The sequence below is a fragment of the Odontesthes bonariensis genome, chromosome 9, assembly GCF_027942865.1.
Source record: "Odontesthes bonariensis isolate fOdoBon6 chromosome 9, fOdoBon6.hap1, whole genome shotgun sequence".
NCBI classification, from domain to species: Eukaryota; Metazoa; Chordata; class Actinopteri; order Atheriniformes; family Atherinopsidae; genus Odontesthes; species Odontesthes bonariensis.
In genome coordinates, this window is record NC_134514.1 from 9,888,835 (window position 1) to 9,906,842 (window position 18,008).

The 18,008-nt window shown below is 39.3% G+C and overlaps 1 protein-coding gene across 4 annotated transcripts in view; it reads left to right on the top strand.

Moving 5' to 3' along the window:
• LOC142388129 (cell adhesion molecule 2-like) overlaps positions 1-18,008 on the top strand; it is a 216,020-nt gene that overhangs the window by 25,070 nt on the left and 172,942 nt on the right. For 3 of the 4 annotated variants that reach the window (XM_075473050.1, XM_075473051.1, XM_075473052.1), the window contains exon 1: positions 1,564-1,902. The exons of the other annotated variant lie outside the window; for it this stretch is intronic. In XM_075473050.1, the coding sequence (XP_075329165.1) occupies positions 1,842-1,902 (61 nt within the window). In that variant the 5' untranslated portion in view covers positions 1,564-1,841. Of the gene's footprint in view, positions 1-1,563; positions 1,903-18,008 lie in introns of those variants that run through there. 4 annotated transcript variants of the gene reach the window in all.

Genomic DNA, 18,008 nt, shown 5'->3' on the forward strand with positions numbered 1-18,008 from the left:
GACACAAAGAACGGAATGGAATGCAATATAATGCCCCAGAGATAAACGCAAAGGGGAATGTGCTCCTCTGCATTACAGATCTGTGTCAGCTGCACCCCATGCTTTTCTGCTGAAGCCACTTGGTCAATAAATTCTCGCTGTTAAAAAGGTGCATGAGTTGAATTCTGTTCACAAAGATCTAATGAAATGACTGGAAACTGACCTTCAGGACACAAGGGATTGATTCTTTACCCTCATCCTCATGGTAATTGGCTTTGTATGGTTCTGCTCCGAATTACAAGTGAGTTGTAAAGAGAATGTATGTCACACAAGAGCACTCAGTCCTTCAAGGTTTACAGTTCAGAAAGGCATCAATGCGTCCACTGGGATTAGAGATGTGCCTACATGATTCCAAGTTAAGAGGCCAAAACGCAGCATCAGCAAACACCACTGAGTGAGAGCGGATCTAAACGTAAGGTTCCCGTTTGACTCATTCTGATTAAAACCATAATTGATGACAACATGCAAAAAAACAATGCATCCATTTGTCTCATTCAGCAAAAATGTAGTGATCCAACTAATTACACGTTTAGACAATTAATTTAGAAGATATGTCATTTCGATTTACAGGGGACAAGCCACTGGTGTAGCCTGGCCTGTGATTGTAGCACCGCCTCTTTTCTCAGGTGGTACAGCCAGGTCAGCGATTTGATTTGAAATGGGAGTGGTGTAGAAGGCCACTGTGCAAAACTGCAAAAATTCACCCAGCAGAATGTTAAACCATGTGTAAAATCCTTGCGATCAGCTCAGAAAACGATTCCTGGCTGGAGCTGCCCCCCCCCCCCCACACACACACACACCTCTGTGTTCAGGGATGGTCACACTTGTTTCTCTGCTCCTCATGGGAACCTTTGAAGAAAGAAGGATGTCCAGGAGCCTATTAACCTCCTCTGTGCCTGTGCACTCATTCCTGACAGACACCGGGTCACAGCCTCTGGGAAAGTTACGGTGTCTTTTCACACAACACGGGCAGGTGCAACACGCTGTCCTTCTCATTGCATCAGAAACAAATTTCTGCAATAAGTGCTGATTTTGCAGTGATGGTTATTTTGAGTTGTTCTGACTTCAGGTTTGTTTGCCTGATCTTAAAACTGTTATGGCTCTGGGGCAGATTTCAAAATGGCCTAAACCCTGCTAGCTATGTGCGTATTTGTATACATTACTTTCCACTCTTGCACTTTAAACCCACAGTAACTCAACAAGGTCATCATTATGAATGCCTTTTGGAGCCCTGCATAGTTCCCACCTTTGGTACATATGATCTTATGAGTGACTCTTTTATAAGGGACCTTTTAACTATTGCCATAATCCTGCAGCAGCTTGTTGTGCTCTGACATTTGGAAAATTCCACTGATCACAGAATTCCTCACGTCTTTTTCTCTTATGGATATAAGAAAGTAAGTGTGCACACTGTGTAATTGTTTACCAGAGATCAGAAGTATTTTCTAGGTGTTTTCCATTGGTGAAGCGTCTTCATTAGTCAAAAAGCGTGGGCGGGACTCTTGCTCTCTGCAGCGAGTCAAAGTGAAAGGCAATAAAGGGAAGCAGGAGCTGCACTTTGCCGACGAGCATCTCTGCCGTCCTGCTTCACTACAGTGATCACTGCCCCCAGATCTGCGAAAACTACACAGGGACCTCTCCGAAACAGCAGAGTTCATCAATGTAACTCTGGTCAGTCAGAAACTGCGCCGTTTAGCTGGATAAGTCCATTTTGATAGTGGAGAGAAAAAGAGATAAAGAAAAAAAAAGAGTCAAGCGTCAGTGGAGTGTTGACGTAAAATTGTGAAGGAAAAGAGAAGAATATGATTGTCAAGCTGCACTTGATCTTCGTCTTTTACAGCCTCTGTGCAAGCGTCTTTAAAGGTGAGCACTGGATGTTGCCGTACAGACGGGCGTGGTGTGCGCGGATGTGGCTGCCTGAAGTGTAAAGATAATTTGTGACCATTGTGCACGTGAGTGCAAGCTGCCTATTCAACGCAAAGAGAGTTGTTTTCCCTTTAACATGATGTGTGTTTGCGCAGCAGTTTTTGGCTGCAGCACGGCTGCCGTTATCTGCCGTCAGAGCCGAGTGTGTTGGAATGCCTGGAAGTTGAATTGTGCGATGTAAGGAAAAGCAGAATGCGGCTGCACAAGTTTTTGTATCGGTGACAACTTGGATGTCGCCGTCCCCGTTTGGGATTAAGTCAGATAAAACACGAGACTGCGGATGAATCGACCGTAGCCTACTGTTTATCTGCTCATCTGGTTGGGCTATATGTCTCCCGAGCTGACACAGGGATGCAGGAAAGGTTACAGTAGCCCGGCTGGTGCCGTGCGTCTTGTTTGCTGATTCCGGTGTCATTTCAGGGGTTTCTTACATTCTTACTGTCGCGTTCCTCTATTTTAATCTCAATCGTTATTCTTAATCAGCGAGTTTGCAGACGTTACAGCAAGTCCTCCATATGGCATGGACTGCATGTCAGAAAGCTTTTGTCTCCAGCCTGGTGAGTGGTGTGATCGCTGTCCTACACGCAGATTAGTGTCTGTGTGTGTGTGTGTGTGTGTGTGAGGTTCTCCTGGGGTGCTGTTATGCATTACAGCACCGTGCAAATCATGTTGTCGCGCATTCAAAGTTGGGCTTTTGCAGACGGAGGTGAGACTGCGTGTGTGATGTCTGCAGCTCGGCTCCTTGTGTCCTCATGACAGGAGCCCATCTCTTCGCAGACCGTCCCGCCCCTGGACATGCTTGCGCAGCCACCGCCCTATAGGCGACCAGTTCACTTAACCACTGCTGGAAACAGTGGGGGTGCTGTTAAAGTGTTCCATATGAGAAACTACCAAATCAAAGCAATTACATCCCCAGTTTAATACACTATTATCCCAAATGGCACTGATGCCATTGTCAGTGCTGTTCCAGTATAAATTTACTGATATTATTAATAACAGTGACCAGTGATCAGAGATATTATTTTCATTAACATGATGACAGAATAATTCTATTGATTTAAACCACTTCTAATAAGGATTCCTATAGTAGATCCCGCTCCCAGAACAAGCACAGTCCATCCTATAATTAGGGAACCTATGGCTCATCAGAGTCCCTGCTCAATAAAATTTTTATACTGACTCCCTGCATTAAAAATCAGTTTTCAAATGAGTCCTAAGCCAGCATCGGATTCTACACGGAAAACCATCATATGGCATCATATCATTATGCTTTTGACAAAACGGAGGCTAAATTTAACTCAAATATTCAGCAGTGTAATGGTGCTAAATCTCATAAGAGCTAGGTGCAAATTTTCTCTTTTTACAACTAGAAACTAGAATGAATTTATTTCAGCCTTGATGTGCCTTTGGCATACTTGCTGAGCAAGTGTCGGCCCCACACTTTTGTTTCATCTTAGGAGCTGCTCAACTTGAGATGCCATCATGTGGTGTGACCTGAGGAGACATCCATCCACATCCACCTCTCACCATGCCCCCTAAAGATGCGGCCCTTTTTGAGAGGATTGTTACTGTAATTAAATAGGCATGCCTGACTTTGCATGTTTTCTGGTTCATTAACTTCAAACTGTGTAGTGTTAACTGCAAATTTATAGTGTTATAGAGTGATCTCCTCTCAGAAATGTTCTATTCTCAAGGCAGGCAGTTTTCATCCATTCAAGTTTGGTTTAGTATAAAAACCCTTTGACTGTGTCTTGTGAGATATGACCTCTAACTTCACTGGCTTTTCTGTACGATTTTGGAAGGAAAGATGTTAAACCAAAAGTAATTATCAGTCTCATTGACGCAGTGTTAAATTGTGTTTTATAGCATCAATATTTAAAGGTTGTTGAGGGCAGACCTTGACTGCACCCAAAAGAAAGAGTTATCCAATCAGCCTTTGTTTACAGAGCATTACAACACAATAACTAATAACTTGACTCAGTATTCACTGTCACAGGTTTCCTTTCCCAGTCAAATTTCATGTTTCAGTAAAAATAACTTTAAATCTACCCTGATAAAAATTCAAAATGCTGGCTGCTTGTATGACATGATCTAAAAAAACTGGACTGTACTTGTGTAGCACTTTTCTAGTCCAGCTGACTACTGAAAGTACTTCATGCCACACTCATCTATTCACTCACACAGCATGTCTCAGTCTTAAGTGCTACACAGTGCATTCTTTTATTCATTCGCACAAACCATACACCAATGGACACATCAGGAGGCAATGTGGGATTCAGTGTGTTGCCCGAGAATGCTTCGACACGTGGAAGCCGGGAGTTGAACCACTGGTCTTCCAATTGGTAGGCGATTGCCCTTCCTTCTAAGCAACAGCCGCCCGGAAGAATCAAGTAATTGAAGGCGAATCTTCGTTCAGGGACCAAATGAAACATTACTTGTATAGTTGTAAGCCTACCCTAATTTTTGCAGATTTTTAGTGGACATCAGCCACCAACCACCCAAAATGTGTTAGGGCAGGTATTTCATTTTGTTGCTATAAAGCTTTTAAAATCCCAAGCTTAGACAAGAGAGGTACGAGGTTCTGAGGTAAAAGAAAGTCCATGGAAAACTGGCCCACTTGGCAACAAATTCTTATGCATGAGTATGAAGACAGGACAGGGCACAGAGAATTTGATCTTGTACAAGACTGCGAAGATAGTGTCTACTTCAAGGGCTGTTTAAAATATTGATGTCATGAGGCTAAGGTTTAGACACATGAAATGCCCAGGCTAGGGTCCCAAAAGTCTAAATCACAGAGCTTGCTTTGGAGAGATGGGAGAGATGAAACAACAAATCAAACATATAGCAAACAAAAAACACACACAGACAGAAAGCATGTGCAATCACCCAAATGTGTCATTAAAGTAGTCTGACATGTTTCATCTGCACCAGGCGCAGGATCTGCTGCAAGAAACTGAGATGGAGAGTTATTCGATACAAGGGGTGGGACAAGTAATCCGTTTTTTATTTAGATGAAATGACCAGTGTAGCAATGTAAATAGACTCAGTTACAAGAAAAGGTCATGCATGAAAAATCTTATTCATTTATTTTTGAAAATCAAAAAATTATTTTTTTTTTTTTTGCTTTACTCAAATAAAACTTCAAAAGCATAGGCAGCAAACTGTTTTAATGGAAAGGTCCACCATATAAGTTTTAGTGACACCTAGTGGTAAAGTAGGAGATTGCGTCAAATTCAATATTCAGCCACCTTGCTCTCCCTATCCACGCCTGTTGGACAAACTTGGTGTTGTAATTAAATGGGTAAATAAGTGAATGAATAAAATAGAAAATACAAACTTTTTGAAGATACAGAACAGGGTCAGTGTTCTGGGGTGTAGAAACATGATGGTGTACTGTGGTGGAATGCAAAGAAGAAGACGTGCACCATTCTCATTCTGTTTCATTCAAGGATAACACAGCTGCTCTTATCTTCCCCTGACTTTTCTCTGGGTCTAATACATTTTATGATACATATTATATTGTATTTTTACCCCCCCCCCAAATGTTACACATTTGATTAAAAAAAAAGATCTCCTGGTGTCCAGGTATTAAATATAATATATTTAGATTATTATCACCATGTCCTAAGGGTATAAGCAACAGCTTACTACTGACACAGAAATAGAAGGAGCTTTTCAGTTTTATATACAGGTGCAGCAAATTTACTTGAGGGTAATGAAATGATTAACATGAGAAGAAAAACAGTCTTCCAGTTTATGAACGTTTTCTTTATTCTCAGATTTTTTTCAAAGCATATTTGACCATTAGAACATTTTCAAAAGTAAGCAATGTGAGAATTTTAGAGTAAAAAAAGTAATCACTATGTGATGGCAGATTTAACACTCCTGTACGTCTTTAACACTGGGGCTTCTAGGGTTGTGGCTTAAGCCGTCAGTATTGATTCCACTGAAGTCATGAACAGTTTTTGAGATATCATGCTGCCTAATAGACGAACAAACAAATGGGACAGAAAACATAACCTCTTGGGCGTAGGTAATAGGGAGCAGAATCTTCTGTGTGTTTACGGCTTAATCGACAGTTAAATTGCAGTGCACCGCATCACATACTGCAGTGATTCTGTAGACAAGACTTCAGCCTCAGCAGCTCTCTGTTCATGCACCATAATGCTGTGAGTCATTTCATGCAGAATCTTCTTCGAAGTGCTACGCTATTGCTATTTTTGCTTATATATAACTACAACCTACAAATGTTATGCTATCCAAATGATTAAAAAGCCTGTGTGGCATTATGCATTATATTGCTTCCTCTTTTCAAATTGGTTTGCCTTGTGCTCCCACTCTCCGTGAGATGCTGTTGCCCCTAGATGTGCATTAGTGGGAACTTGTGTCCCTCTCTGAGGTGTTCATGTATCATCACACCATCACAACCAATTTCACCAAAGGCAGCTAATGAAGACACCAGACAGACTTGTCAGAGGCAGTTATCAGGTACAATGGCAGGCGGTCAGGCTAGTAATGCTAATTAGCCATGTGGTGCTGCTATATTTACTGAATTTGCAGACCTCAGGGCTGCTTGTTCTGTGAATGTATGTTTTATGATCTGCACATTTCTTTGTTGGCCGCAGTCTCTGGTTTGGTGTGATATTCCTTCTTCTCAAGTGTTTCATCATGTTCCTTCTTACTAAGCCCAGAAAGCTCCCACACTACCAGGGGAACTTTGTTTGAGCATGGAGCCTTTCATCATGTCTTATCTTGTCAGACATTTTGGCAAGTATAGCCTACAGGTGACACTCAAGCATTGGTGTGTGTTTGACCATGATGTGTGGGGGCAGTAATGAAGGCAAAGCGGAAGATGAATGAAAGTGGCTCACTTTAAAAAAAATATTTCAACTGCTATCAAATCCACAGACATCAAAACTACTGACAAAGAGGTAGAGGCTGAATAGTTTGTTCGTAATGTTACTGAAAAAATTCCTCTCTGATTAGGAGGGGAATTGAGTCCAGTCATTAAAAATGTAAAAGTGTCTTTTAAAGTCTTTGATTAGTTCCTTTAAATATTGGCCTTAGAGAAAAGCCGTACAGTTTAAATGCAAATGTTTTATGTTTCTCATATATAAATGATAGAATACAAATGTGAGATAAATGGTTGCAAAAAGTTGTTATATAGTAGGTAACAGGTAGATAATGGGCGGCTGTGGCTCAGTGGTTAGAGTGGGTCATCCAATAACCAGAAGGTTGGTGGTTTGATTCCCGCTCTTACCACTCAGAAAGATTGGTGAAACTGACAGCCGGAGGCAGAAGTTGAATTCAGTTTAGTTTTTTTTTTTACTCCCTACAAAGATGCAGCTTAAGTTTTCACACTTCAGGAGGCCGGTGCTCTACATCTCCACAAGTGTTTATACGTCACGATGTCCACTTTCAACATCTCTGTGTTCATTTTGGCACAAATGCTAAGAAGGAGGGAGGAAGGGATGATGGAAAACATTAACCCATCGCTAGCTTGAGACTTGTCCTGAACAACGCTTTCTACAATCATTAGACTTTTCCACTCATGATTGCTTATATCTATACAGCAGTCTCACCCACAAAATGGTTTGGGTTACGTGCTGAAAGTTAATGATGGGGGTTAGAATTAATCTACATTTTTTGGTCTACATATTACAAAATAGCTGCTTACACTACTTACAGAAATCTATTTATAGGTTGTGATTCAAGCTGTCCCATGAACACTACCCCACAGTAAACAACAGCTAAGGGATATGTTGCCGTCTCACGATTTACAGCGATGGATTGTGACACTATGTTTTACACCAACCTATTTCATCTTCTCTGGTGAGACCGGGCTGCTTTAGAAGGACCGGTTTTGTTTGTACTTTGCAATGAGAATTTCAGATTTTGATTGTTCAGACTAGATTTTTCCCTTTCATCGCTCTCCATCTTAAATGAGCTCAGTCTATGAAATGGCAGCTGCACTTCTGCATCACGTTTATGATTCGTGATTTCCTTGTCATGGCAGAGTTTGAACTTGCATTTGTGGATTCAGCGTCTTATTGTGTTTTTTTTTTAATGAAAATTGTCTTCATGAATGTTCCTACCTCCATGCAGAGATTGCCACTACGGATTCTTATCTGTTTTTAGTGCTGTGCTGTGCTGTCTGAGGACCGGAGGATCAAGGCCACTCAGAATTGTTTTTCAGTCTTGTCTCAGAGTTATCTGAAGATATTCTGAATCTTTCAATGAATTTATGTAACAAAGGACCAAATTCGTTGCAGTTTTTGCAGTCTTTCACAGACGGGTGAATCATTCCCCCTTATTTAGCTTAGACGTTCAAGGATGCTGCTGCTATATCTGATCATGTTTTATTTATTTTTCAATTTATTTATCTTAACGTGTTGCTGGATTCTCAAAATGACCATTCACTCTCAAAATGTTCTATAACAACATTCGATATGTTGTTTTTGCAGGAATTCATTTAAATATAGTGTTAAAATGATTCAATTTGGTTTGTTTTGCTTTTATTTATTTATTTTCTAAATCTGACCAACTGTCCCTTTTTGGGAAATTAATTGGTATTTGAATCATTTTGCAGCAACGCAATAATTCAAACAAAGACACACTAAAAAATCCAATTCAAACTCTTCTGAAAATAAGGGGAAAAATTCCATGCTCCTTCTATGCATTCATAAAAGAAAGCATGTTATAAATTAGAAAACGCCATTATTCAGATGCATCATTTGCACTCTTCCAGGAGAAAATTCTAACAGGCAAGCTAGATAAAAACAGTATTTTTTCTTCGGTATACTGCAACTTTTTTCGTGTATAAAAACAAAGTTGCACACAGCTGAATTTTAGAGGATCAGAATCAGATCAAGGATTAATTCTTTGCTTTTTTGTGTAGCTGAGAGTTGTCTGAGTCACAGGCCTTGTGGACTATTATACAATACACCTAAGAGTAGTCATTCCTACCATTAAAATGCTTGATTCCAGGAGAGGCTTTTAACACTCCAGCAGTGGACATAAATATGAATAACTGTTACCTGCTCGGTTTTAAAGTCATTTTAAATGTACTGCAGGGTGGCAGTTAGTGCACCATGTCTCATTTCTTTTCTTACTTTTTGTGGAAATCAAGTTCTGTTTCAGCTTGGACCCTGGTGCAATGAAAATCTCTTGAAATGAATACATATTGGACTCAAGCAAAGGGGAAGCACACAATGCCACACACTGTGAGACACAGGGAGCCTGTGAGACGTATGCCTGAGCACATCTCCTGTGGGTTAGAATAATCAGTCAGCAGGAATAAGCTGGCTGTGGCTCACGACAAGGTATGGCAGAGGAAGGAGGTTTACGTTCAAGGATACCCATACCCCACTGCTGAGGGTTAGCTTATCCCTGCAGAATGTCTCCCAGCTGCCAAGTGCTGGCTCTGATGCTGTGCTGTATGCCACTGCAAATGATAATCCAGTAAAGGGACCAAAATGCTCCAAAAGAGCTTCTGCTGCCCTGCTTGCTTTCTGTTGACAGATATACATCTGTAGGGATAAGCCTCAAGCCAGTGGCAAATGTGCTCAGACAAGTGGGGCAGGGGCTTTTAAATTAGCTGCTCACTGCCTCAACAGTATACAGCATGCTGTCAGTCTCCCTTTGCCATGCTCTTTGTCATAGCACTTGCACACACTATGGCCTTTCTGAGTGGGTATAAGCTCAGCAGTGAAGTTGATAGACTGTTAGGGCAATTACACTATTGAAGATTATTTTGGGCCATATATGATGAAAAAAAAAGGTCAAGAGACTTCTCTTCTTGACAAAAAGACTGTCTCAAGATACTCGTGATAAGTTTAATGCCACAGTTGGTCACACTGAAAAGTGATTAAAGGAGTGGTTGCATCCATTTTATGCTCCCGAGGAGGCACTGGCTTTCACATATCTGCAGCATGTATTGTACACGAAACAGAATTTACATGTAGTCCAACTGACTCAGACAGCGAGGTCAATATGTCTTGACATTTACTGCCAGCTCTTACAGCTGGGGCCTATGAGGCATTATTCTTCATGTAAGAGCAGAAAAGTTTGATAGTTTTCATTAGTGTGATGGGTTGTCGAGTATAGGAATCAAATTGTTGGATTTTTGTAATGAAGATCATTTTCTTACCACACAGCACACTACAACATTGAAGCAAAGTATAGAAATCCAAGGTTTATCGAATGAAAAGGCTTTCTCAGATAGCAGTGTGTGCTGGAGTGAGCCATGTGTTCCACAGGCTAAAGAGTTCATTTACAGCCTCAATTAAAACAATACACCAACAAACCATTGAAGACCCGTCAAATGTTGAAAGTGACTCATCTGGAATTTGTAACATGTCCATTTGCCACTGTGTATCATCCCTTCTTCTTTAAGCAACATCCTGTAAGTGTCTGGGAACCGAGGAGACCGGTTGCTGGACCTTTCGGAGAGGAACGTTGTCCCATTCTGGTCTGATATAGAATTGTAGCTGTTCAACAGTCCTGGGTCTTCTGTTAGGGTTCTGTGTTTCATGATCAGCGTTTTCATGATGAGGACTGACGGTGCCTGTTCGATTGCCTGTTCCACAGGCACAAATGCAGATTTGCAAATGATTGTATTCTGTTTTTATTTACATTTTTGTGTTTTTCAGAACTGTGGCTACGAAATAAGTGAACTCTCAGATAGAGAGAGGTCAGTAGAGTCAGTAGAGTAGAGTTAAACCCTTAAAGTAACAATTTAAACTTGGTTTAAATGGTTTGCTGAGGAACTGAGACACAATGTAAAAGGCAAAAGGAAATATTTACATGCTGTTGAATTGTACAAATATTTAAGCGATGCAAACATACAAGCAAAGGTAATAGTTTTCAAATCGTACAGTGAAGCCTGTATGTGCCTCAATCTCAATGTTGATTTTCACAGTTTCCGCGGTGCGAATAAAGAAAATTCTGCTGTGCTGCTGTGAATATTGTAGGCTTTTGTTCTGAATGAGGTTTTTGCATTCTATACATTCCAGTCTTGTGTCTGAGAGGAAGCCTATGCTTCATTTCTTTGCTGTTTGCAGTGTTGACCTTTACCATTCTGTCTTGGTCTTCATCTCTGTTGTTCTCTATATGCCCGACTATGGATGAGTCTGTGAATCTCATTTACCCTTCGTGATGATCTCTCCTTTCTCCTTCTGCTGCTCTCACTGAAAGAAGTTAAGATTTTTTTCCTCAGAAACGACTACAACACACAATTCTTTGACCCAACAGGCATGAAATCTGTGAAAGTAATTTTTTTTCACAGTGGGTGTTGTACTACCTTGAAGCTATATGCCATTCAAGTATTCCGTTGTCTTGTAGCAAGCTTTTCCTTTTTTTTAAATTATTTACACAGAAAAGGGCATCTTTGCAAAAGCAGTCATTATTTACATAAGAGGGAAGATATGTCAATGAAAACGGGAGGTTTGCTCAATGTGGACTGTGAACATTAAAATACTGTGAGCCAAATTTTAGTTTTTAATTTTTTCTTTTTCCTGCTATAAATGTTTGAGGATTAAAATGTGAATGTTTGTCTGTGATGCTCACTTTCCTCTAATACTTGAAGGATACAGTGGCCATTATTCTAAAAAAAAAAGGCACACAAGCGTTCTCTCTGTGGTCTTTTTTCAAGACTCATAGATTGAAGAATTGAAGATTGAGGAAGAAGAATATTGTGGGATACACGATGAAGTGGTAAATGTTAAGACTGCACCTAAACGTTGCTCATGATATAAATTAGTGCATTCATCATATTGATATTCTCAGATGTGACAAGTGTGACTGATCAGACTGAGGCTACCACACCTGCAGGGCATATGCCATGCTAATGATGACAACTCGATTTGCTATTTCAGTTTTATCTTATTCAATTACCGTTAGTCCCTTCTAATATCTGTCATGAAAGCTTTATATTATGAGTAATCTTTAAAAAGGTTTAAAATGCTGTGTGGCATTAGGGGGATTTTAGTTTAGCAGGTTTGTGCATGCACACGCAAACAAAGCTGGGGGAGATCAGGGCTACACCTTTTGGATAAGAAGCTTGACTGATTGGTAGAGCAGTGGAATTTATTGATTATGATAAACACAGGCTTTTTATAAAAATATAAGCTCAGTGGCTGGCAGCAGGGGAATTTATAAGAAATCTCTTCATCCTGTTGTCATACCGTCTGGCTTGCTAGCTGGTAGTCAACATTGTATCCTTTTGAAAAATTGGTAAATAAAAGCTGAATGGGAACCATTTAGCAGAGGGCTTGTAGTTGTCACCATCATCACAATTTCCAATAGTGAAAAATTGTATTTAATTTGATATCTCCAGTTCAGGTTGAAGAGAAAACTCTCGATTTTCGATTCAAAGACAAAACCAAAACGACAGTAATTTTGAGCCTTGTCTTCATTCATGGTTATCACAGGTGTGGGATTAATTGTGATGTATTCTTATCCTTCATGAAAATTTATTCAGACTTTGGTTTGTTCTCACCTTCAATGATATACAGTAGACATTACTGCCCACCTTCTTCACAACATAGTGCTGAAGCAGCGGAGTGTGTTCAGTAACAGTCCACCACAGACAGGCACAGGAGGTCCTTCCTGCCAGCAGCAGCAACAATACACAATGACAAGTTATGATGAATAATGAAAGAGTAAAAAATAAATAGAGATAATGTAAAAATGCTGTAAAAATATGATTTCCCTTTGGGATAAATAGAGAATTTCTTTCACTTCATTCATTCATTTAATTTCAGATGACCCTGTCAGAGCGATTAGGGGATGATAATTAGGCATTTCATAGAGGTTATATCGGCTTGTAAATTCAACACACATTTTTTAGTTTAATCAGTTTGTGCTCAGGAGTGGTTAAAGGTTATGTGCTTTTAGCAGAGTGGTGATGATTGATCTTTCAAGGAGGCATAGCAGTTCAGAAAACTGGTTACATCTTGTCCATTTGGGCACTGAGCAGACAAATAGTTGGTGTCAATACAAACATGCCTGTTCTCCCACTGCTAAGTAGCATCAATTGTGGAGTGTATTGCATTTTTATGTTCATTTGTGGTTCTTAAAATATTTGGGGGAATAGATGAAATTTGTCTCCTTTTCAAGAGAGGTGACAGCAGTGATGATTATTTTTAGCCATGACAGCTTAATAAAGTGAGATGAAACTCTGTAAATATACAGTATATCACCAGTAAATAATGGCAAAATATGGAGCTACAAAAACTAATTTCGTGAAGCTTTAAAATAATCCCACACAAAGTCTTGATATGTATGAAACTGTATCCTCTAATCTTTTAGGTGTAAAACAATTATTTGTATGTTTCATCAGTTGCACACAGCCGGTCGTTGCATCACTGGGTTTCTGTGCTCATAAAGGCCCCTCAGTCGAGCAGTCAAGCCTGATGACTGAGCTCCAGATAAAGGACACTCTGTTGTATCTTTGAAAACTTGATAGCTTGCTGGAATATGTCACACATCTTCATAGACTTACAAGCAGCAAATCATAACAAATATAGTTAATTATTCAAGGTAATATTGTGCATTTCATGGCTTTCTGAGTTGATATGGTTTATACCTAACACACTTAAAGTAACACCCTTTCGTCAAACTTAATTAGTTAATTGGATGTGACAGGCGTGACAGGTGAACTCTAGTTGACCCCTGGGTCACGAGATGAACTCTAGTGACCCCTGGTCATGAGGTGGGGTGGGGGGGTGGGGGGGTGGGGGGGTGCTAAAGGGGAGAGGGGGAGGAGGGGTTAGGGGTGGAGTTACGGATTAAGTCTAAATATTTATTGAGTGTATAAATGAAAGATTGTTTAATTACAGAATAGGTAAAGTTTAAGTTTTAGGAGCAAAGCTGACAACATTTTAAGTATCCTATGAGTTACGAAAAAAAAGCTGTTTGACAGCTTTGCAGACCCTCATATAATTTAATAAAGTGATTAGGTCATGTAAAGCCCGTGACTTTGAGAACCAATGAGATGATAGAAGGGTGGATGGGTTTAAGAACAATAGTTGATTGTTCTTAAACGTCGCTGATCCTCTCCCCTGTAGGGCAAATATATAATAAAAGTTGGTTATTCTCAGAATAGAAAGAAAAAAAAAAGTGACCGTAGGTTAATAAGGATATCCTGTGAGTAGTCAATATGCACCACTCTCCGCTAATCAACTTGGGTTTAAGAAAAATAGTTAATTGATAACGTCACCGATCCTCACCCCTTTAGGGCAAATATAATTCAAGTTGGTTATTTCCAGAATAGAAAGAAAGAAAAAAAGCACCACTCTCCTCTAATCAACTAACTCGGGTCGATTCATACAGGGAGGCTGTGAACAGGGTTTCAAGTCATGAGAATGCTCCATTGTTTTACCACATGACCATCAAGTATGAATCATGTGTAGCTAATTTTAGGAGGGGTGGGGGAGAAAGAAACAATCTATGTTAATGGCATGCGCATGTCCATCTATGCGTTGACCCTCATACTTTGCTACTGTGCTTCTAAAAGATTTATTTCTCTTCAGTTGCACAGTGGAAAGAACATTTTCAGGAACCATGTTACTCATCCTTGTAACTTACTAAACATCTAATTAGCTGTGTTCAATATGATATGCTGTATCGAATGCAATTTGTTATTAATAAAGGTAATCACATAGGAGTCTGCATACCTATTAACTAACCCAGAGTGAATAAAAGTTTTTAAAAAATAAAATCCTCTTCTGATGACATTGAGGGTAGACAAAGCATACGCTTCATATAGTGAGGCTGTGAACAGAGTTTCAAGTCAAGAGTATGCTCCATTGTTTTACTTCATGAGCACCAAGCATGAATGGTCTGTAGCTAATTTTAGGAGGGGTGGTAGTAAGGCTGGAGAGAAAGAAACAATCAATCAGTTGAAAAAGAAATGACTTCCTAAAGCATGTTTCCTTTACACTTCAGCTGTCTCTTCTCTTCATCGTATGTGTTTATCAGCTTCCACATCCCAGAGCAGTTTGTGCATGACTGTTGGTTGCATGCACACGTCCAGCAGCCTTGTTACGAAAGTCTCATCCCATGGTCTAAGAGACAAGACAGCCACAAGTGGGAAAGGTCACATGCAAACATTCAGTTGAATAAGACACAGAGAGTGCGCCTACTCTTCTTTTTCTTTTCTTTTTTTAACATCCAGCTAATTATGACATATTAGTTCATATGAGATAAGAAACATAATGAAAAAACAAAAAACTCACTTCTCTGACAGAACAATGTGATAATTTCACCCTGTTTCTTACAGAAATCAAAGTAATTATGTAAAATGTTAAAAAAGATTATTTGAGAAAACCCCTGAAACAGGTTCATATGCACAAGGAGCTGTTAATATAATCTCACACCAACAGTATATCTGCATCTCCACCGGACAAGAATAACATGTGTATGTTACTCCTCATACATTATGTTACTTTGCTGCTTAAAGATTTATTTAACTTCAGTTGAGCAGTGTAAAGAACATTTTCAGGAACCATGTTACTCATCCTTATAACTTACTAAACATCTAATTAGCTATATTCAATATGATCTGCTGTATTCATTGCAATTTATTATTAATGAAGGTAATCACACACACACACAAACACACATAGCCAAAGACAAACAACTAAGTTTTCAGGAGTGCTGACCGTTTTCTAAGTGTTAAATCTCAGGGAAACTTCATCCAGGAGCAAATACTAAACCAGAAAGATTTCTCAGCCTACTTCAAGCAGGCTACTTCTAAATAGGAATCAGCACACCTATTAACTAGCTCGGAGCGAATAAAAGTTTTAAAAATGAGAAAACAAACAAACCACCAAACAAACAAAAAAAAAAACCTTATTCATCCCCTGTGCTGCAACAGCAACGGTAGGAATTTTCCTGAGTGACTATGACTGTTGTACAACAACCCAGAAGTTGATCTCCTAGGGGTGTTTAGAGTTGATATTAAGAGTTATTTAAGTTTTAAAAAATGTAATAAAAAACCTCCTAACAACATGCAAATAAATAAACTACAGTCAAAATAAAGTTTTCAAACAGAGTGCAGCATGTTCCTAAAGCACCTGAGCACCAAGTTACCTGCGAAGTGATCAGAACTGATCACAAGTGTAAAGAGATAGATGTTCCCTTGTGATTAATTAAAGTCAACAATTAATAAACTTCAGAATTTGATTTTCCACAGTGGGGAAAATGATCACCATCACCTGTATGAATGAATGAACAGTTTAGTCACAGAGGCACTAAGTATGTTCTCATGAGAACAGCCAAGTGATTTGGCAACTACAGACTTAGAAAAAATTGATTTGGAGCTAGTGGTAAGTCCCTTTTCCAGCAGGGTCAGGTTCTCAGCGGTCACCCTGAGAACTACCAATGTCTGATTCCATCTTTTATTCTGAGATCTCGTGAATGTCCAGTTAAACATTTATATTAGATACGTGTAACAGATAGTTAGATGTACAAGTCATATCCTGCATTTGCTGTTACTGGTGAGCTGTTAACTCAAATATGAACTAAATCTTCACGGCAGCAAAAGACTCGAGCGCGCACACACACACACAGAAATGTAGTCAAGAGTTATCTTTCCACTGTACCTTTTAAGGGGTGCATTGCAATTGTCCAACCAGGAACTGTAGAAAATAAGCCAACTTTCTGATGAATCACACTGAAGCCACTGTAAATTTTTTTTTGTTTTGTTTTTTAGTTGTTTTTTTTTTTTTTACAAGTATAATGCCTCACTGTATAAAACATGTTTAGTGCGACAAGTCAAAGGTGAAAGTGGATAACATTAGAGTCTGCTCTTAAAAACTTCAATAAACCAGTTCACATATATTCCTGCTAAAATAATGTTACTATTGCAACATTCCAAAATATTGGACCTGAATCTGACTTAATGTCTGATTGTAGTTAAGCTGTTAACCAGCAAACAAGGCCTGACTTCATTTAGCCTTAAATACTTCAGACTCTGCTCAATCCATCCTTCATTTGAAATCAAAACACTATAACCTGGCTTTGTGGTAAGATTCAAACACGAACAATTGTTCGATTTGATGAGTAAACACACGAACAAGTGAGCATGCAAAGAAAATATACTGATCTCCTGGAGACTCAGGATTAAATATAATAAAAATGATCAAAGTCTCATCTTTCTTGAACTGTTTAAGACATATTGGTTACTGCCTCAGCTCCGTTTTGTGTTATTTTTCTGATAGTTTAAGCACCACGAAAGATTTGATTAAGCTGAAATTAAAACTCCATGCTTTAGGTCTGCATACAGACCTTATAATTGTAAATTTTGTGCCCACCAAACTCTTTTATGCTCTTAGATTTTACATGAATGTAACCTTAAAACGCCCTGCTAATATTATTCTTAAGCTTGATTCGTAAAAGATTTTGAACCCGAACACCTTTCTTGATCTTATGTGCTAATGATTTGTAAATCTTAATCAACTTAAGCTGAAGGCGCTAAACAGGTTCTTTAACCCCATTTCCCCACCTTGGTTTATTTAAGACAGCTACGTATTTAAAGCTGCCGTCGGCAGGTTTTCAAAATTCTGAGTCTAAAGTTGGAAAATAGGAACTGATACAACTTTCAGGTCCCTCCCCCTCTGTGGACGAGGTTGTGCACTGAGTTCACACCAGTGTGCGGGCACACAAGCTGGGGGCAGACTCACGCTCAGCATGGTTGGTGACTGTTTTGCTCAGATAATGGATAAATAATAAATCTAACGTGATTGGTTAAAAACAGCCGGGGCGCTCAATTTTTTGCAAGCACGATTACAGGCTTCAGAGGGAGCTACAGAATTCGGGATTTTTCCTAAACAGCTTATTTAATATTCTACTACCAGAATCCCATGACAGTTCAAGCTAATATAACTAAAAAAAAAAAAAAAAAATTTAAAAAAAGTTGCAGACGGCAGCTTTAACTTAAACGGAATACCGGCACACACTCGATTCTTGTCTGGAATAGCTACGGACAAAAGAAGAAAAATAAATAAATTGACATACAAAATCTTGGTGATGGGTGAGGA